At 36.2% G+C, this 4,937-nt stretch overlaps 1 protein-coding gene and 1 long non-coding RNA gene across 4 annotated transcripts; both read right to left on the bottom strand.

The window, feature by feature from the left end:
- Positions 1–211: 211 nt before the first annotated feature.
- On the bottom strand, positions 212–1,035 carry LOC125197300. 2 transcript variants are annotated; one of them, XR_007172041.1, is made up of 2 exons: positions 732–1,035; positions 212–563 (listed from the first exon to the last, which is right to left on the bottom strand). It is a non-coding gene; the product is annotated as an uncharacterized LOC125197300 (long non-coding RNA). The 2 variants fall into 2 exon arrangements; XR_007172040.1 differs by having other exon boundaries at positions 212–519.
- A 506-nt stretch (positions 1,036–1,541) lies between these two features.
- LOC125193659 (protein MULTIPOLAR SPINDLE 1) lies at positions 1,542–4,937 on the bottom strand. 2 transcript variants are annotated; one of them, XM_048091502.1, is made up of 11 exons: positions 4,671–4,937; positions 4,523–4,580; positions 4,190–4,330; positions 4,050–4,112; positions 3,574–3,659; positions 3,439–3,493; positions 2,923–3,036; positions 2,627–2,813; positions 2,418–2,488; positions 2,160–2,345; positions 1,542–1,779 (listed from the first exon to the last, which is right to left on the bottom strand). In XM_048091502.1, the coding sequence occupies exons 1-10, from the start codon at positions 4,851–4,853 to the stop codon at positions 2,161–2,163; spliced, it is 1,143 nt and encodes a 380-aa protein (XP_047947459.1). In that variant the 5' UTR covers positions 4,854–4,937; the 3' UTR covers positions 1,542–1,779; position 2,160. The 2 variants fall into 2 exon arrangements, with proteins under 2 accessions (XP_047947459.1, XP_047947458.1); XM_048091501.1 differs by having other exon boundaries at positions 2,178–2,345.

Here is a 4,937-nt window from a genome sequence, read left to right as displayed (position 1 = left end):
TTCCCACACAAGTGGATTCACCCTATAAACAGAAAACTTAATTAATAAGTGGATTGTGTTTTAATAAGTTGGTGTAGAAATAACTAAATCAAGATTTATAAAGCATACATATTCTGTAAACCAATTGAATGAAATGAACTTGCTCTAAATTATTGTCGTGTATTCTGCACGCAACTGCTATAATTGTTAGGATTGGTCATTAAATCCACAGTAAAGGTTGAAATTTTTAATGTGGGATTTCATCAATTTCATCAATTCCACAGTAAAGAGTGAATCAGTCATTACAAGTTGAGTAAAAAACAGAAGAAGATGAGAGTCAAATTTGAAGCATGAAGAAGCTAGTCAAAAACATAGAAACACAGAAACTGATAACAGGTAAATCAGCGGCTCCAATACTCTTGGTTTGCGAAGGCTTTTTCGTAAGATCCGAGCCTCCGTTAGCTCCTCTGCGATCATGAACGACAGCTTCCGCGCTCGTCTGATGTTTCTCGTTTTTGGAAATTGGTTTCATATCTACATCTGGTGAAGCAGTTTAGCAACGTAGACGATGTTGACAATTGAAACTAAAAAATAGAACATATATTATAACTATCTCATATTGGTGTACAAAGAGAACTGAAATTATTGTATAAGTCTCATGGACCCCTCCTCCTATCACTAATTGATTTTAGGATGGAACCCATGAATTTCTATCACGAACAAAGGAAATAATGTACGAAAAGCATAATAACCTGTTTCAGTGGAAATGCACCCCACCAAAGCAATGGCTAAGAAGAAGATGAACAAAAGTGATTGCATCTTCATGTTCTTGAATGGTTGATGCTATTGCTATAGACATTGATATTGATATATATAGAAAAAAGGAAAAGTAATGAATGTTGGATGAAGAATAAAGGACACATGCAATTGTAGCACTTGCCATGTTATCTACTTTTAAATGCATGAGAATAAAAGCTTGTTAAAGTAAACAAATAAGTTTACTAATAACTAAACCAAGGTGGAGAGAATCAATTGGAGTTTGTGAAAGCAAACGCATCTTCACTGATTACCACAAGAATGTTGCACTGAATGCCATCATCTTAACTATTCGAACAAATATAGATATTGAATGAACTATATAAATCGATTATCGAATAGTATCAAGCTTTTAACGTTAATGCGTTCATGCTATCCGGCTTTACCACCAATATGTTCATATTCAATTGGTTGCCAATACTCGATGTAGGAAGAATCAAATTAGAGAATGAGGAAAATTTGTCATCTAAAAGGAATAAGTTGAATTACGTATTTCAACCTTTATTAATTGGAGTATAGTTTATTATCTAATGTGTTGATTGATTACAGTATCATATATTCTTTTGTGCAATAGTCATCATTAAGACAGCCACAAAATTTTACTCCCCATTTATATATGAAAAAATGTCTTTTGTTTAAAATTAAAATTAATATATAAAAGTTAAAGTGGAGAAATCAAAATAGTCAGAAAACACAAAATAAATGGTTATTGCAACGAACCAAAATTTGACAGAAATACCGAGATATCAACGAGAATTCAAGATCCATATATATGTCACAACCAGTATCTTCCTATAAAGAGAAGAGAGCAAAAAACATAGAGAAAACGAGAACAAAACAAATTTGAAGCAGAAAAGACGGGCTAGCGCGAAACGAGGAACTTCCACGGGCGCCACCACGTGGGAGGGTGGCGCGGACCCTCCTCTTGTTTACAACAACCATCTTCCTCGACCTCAGCAGCAGCGGCAATGCCTCTTTGCTCTCCTGTTGCAAAGATGGGCCAACAGAGCTCATGTCATGAGCAGTCGACGTCATCAGAGGAAAATCAGATGCCACCAATATTACTACTATCACGAGAGAGATTGCACGTTTCATTCTCTTCATACTACCGATAAGATGCAAAAATATTTTTGAATGAGTGTAATATGGAAGGATCTTGTGGTGGAGTTGGTGGATGTGGATAGAGTTCAAGAAATTAAGCAAACGTGGGCCTATACTGATAATGGAAATAATTTAACATGATGGTGGGGGTTTTGGATTTCTTTCCTAAGTAGCCAAAATTGACCCACTGCAGTTGCATCTTATCAGTATAAGCATCAAAATATTTTCATCAAGATTAAAAATGTAAAGTTTAGTTGACTTACGTCAACCAAACAATATACCAAGAGTGTCTGGTTTGAGCATCTGGGGAAAGGGATCCCGACCAAGAAGTCTGGTCAGCTCTCCGGTCACACGATCCATGTAAAGTATGTATACTGCATTCCTATTCTCCAAGAGCTCCAAAGCTTTTCCAGCACGAAAAACAGATATCACCCAGTCTTCCAGAAGCTCTGTATATACAATCCAGTCATAAGAATAGTTATGCATCGCAATAGCTAATTAAAACAAGTAATTGCACATACTTGAATCCAAGTCTCTCCTGATTGACCAAGAGAGTAAGTAGTCTGAAATCAGAAACTCGATTAGCTGAATCCTGCCATAAACATTAATTAGTTTAGTGCAACACAAATTTATTACTATTATGGCCTTTGTCAAATATATGGATCACAGCTGCCCAGTTTAATACAATTATAAAATCTCGAGGACTTGAAGATTGTTAATTTAGACTCACAGTAGATAAATGGAACTATGCATTTTCGGAAAGGCATTGTCAAATGGATCCATAAAGAGTAAAGTTTCCGCAGCCATAGAAATCCTCTGAGAAACTGCAAGAACAATGTGTTGACCGATATAGGGGTCGCTTCCAAGTTTTCGCATCAAATGTTGAATATAGATCCTGAAACTATAGGGAACTGATTCTGGAAAGGTAAAGTAAAAATTCATCAAGATAATTTGATAAAACTGAAATGATGCTAAGGATGGTGAGCAGAAATAATTCAATATTACCATGATCAACCAACAGCTTACCATCATTTTGTGATCCCTTACACATCATTTGCATCAGCCGCATGATCAAACAACTCACAATGCTTTTCGTGGTTTCATCCAACTTTTCACCAAGTGACAAATCCTTCAATGCAGCTTCAAGAAATCATCTAGTAAGTTAAGTTAGTATACTGTAAAAAATGAATTTCCTACCATGAGAAGATAAACTCATTAGTAAAGGATATTTTGAGTTGGTACTGCTACAGGATCAAAAGAAAATGAGAAGTGTAGTCATTCAAAATAACTAAGGGATGATCAGAAGGTTGTTTCAATACAAAATCGTACTAGTGTTTATTAAGCAGCAGTTCACATGCCAAATATTATCCTTTATGATTTTTCCAACACATCGACACCGAAAGCAATATTCTGATGAGATTTCAACCATGGTTATTAATTAATAAACCAAGGTTAAATGACTGGTCGCCTAATTTGCATTTATAAAAAATATGTTATAAACTTTACAGCAGCAGAATTGAGATTCATCTTGATTTGGCATACCAAGAATAAAGTCAGCAGCCTGGTGCGACCAATTTTTGAAATTAGATTCCTCTGCCTGCAAAAATTATGAGTTCACGAACTTAATAAATTGTGATCAAGCACTTAATAAATTGTGATCAAGGTTGTCCCACGCACTCCGGTAGCAGAGGAAGTCTCACAAAGCTCCACGAGAAAATCAACTGAAGCTTTCAATTGCTCCAATTCATTTTCAACAGCCCTGTCTGTGACCAATAAGAAGCATTATATACCAATAGCAGCTATGAAGCAATGAAGTGGCAATAGGAACGTCTCTCATTGGTTTAATCTCCCTTTATTTTATAACTCTTGCCTCTTGGACTCCAATTTTTACAAGGAAGAAAGCAACAGGTAATAAACAACATGCATGAAACCATGAAATCTTCACATACTTAACAAAATCTTGTTAATTTCTGTGCATACTTATGAAGTCGCGTGCATATGCTCCTCTTGCTAGAGTTCATCTCACAAAACAGAAAAAACATCATGCAACTGCCATCAGAAAAGCTGGAAACTGAACAATCATTTATCCTGACACTATAAAAACACAAAATCTTATTCTTTCATAGACTTTTCGAACCGTAATGCAGCTTTACCTGATATATAAGATTGCAGCAACAAGCCATTATGTCTTCTCTTCTTCCTCTCAGCTAATCTCACTGTGATTAACCAAGATCATTGAATGTTAAAAAAGAAGGAGACCTGTGAAACTGAACGATCTAGAACTTAAGAGTACCTTGTCTGAGAAATCGACGGTGAAACACATCATTAATTCTGTCCTGGTAGGATCCGTGACTAGGACTTAGCTGCCCCAAGTTATCATAGAAATAGCATTTGCACGAAATGTTTTGGGGAAATAGATCATGTTGCATCCCTTCTGATGTGAAAAATCAGCAAATAACATGAGAAAAAACCAGCAAGAGTTAGCTCAAATCCGAGGAGATGAATCCTGTTATATGACTTCATACAGATTTTCACATTAACACGAACATGTAGAAGTAAGGTATGCTAGTTAATTTTAAAAATATTATGCAGAATTAACGGAGAATCAAGAGGAAATGGAACTCGCCTTCCGCAATCTTCAGATCTTCTTTCAGCTTAAGAATTTCTCCTTTCCTCTGTTTGGCCTAAAATGTCCAAATTCCAAAAATAAATCTAAATCAATTCAGCTGATGCACACGAGCACGATAAACAAGAGACATGTGAGAGTACGAAACCTTATTTTTCCATTTGATCGCATCAGCCTCGGAATTGTCACCGGATTTCGCTCGAGAATCGTCGTGGTGAGAAGATGTAGTAGTGGCGGAGGGAAGAAGTCCCTGTCGGCGCCGGGAATGAGCTAGGGCCATTGCTATAGCAAGTTTGAGAGATGGATCCAACTCTATTGATGAGTTTTCCATTAGTTAGCTTGAAGAATTTGATGGAGCGAGGGAATTACCGCTGATATTTAAATCTGGATATTTAAGAGAGGGAATGAAGAAGAA

This window comes from Salvia hispanica, chromosome 6 (genome assembly GCF_023119035.1).
Source record: "Salvia hispanica cultivar TCC Black 2014 chromosome 6, UniMelb_Shisp_WGS_1.0, whole genome shotgun sequence".
NCBI lineage: Eukaryota > Viridiplantae > Streptophyta > Magnoliopsida > Lamiales > Lamiaceae > Salvia > Salvia hispanica.
This window is presented reverse-complemented; position numbering and strand designations above follow the sequence as displayed.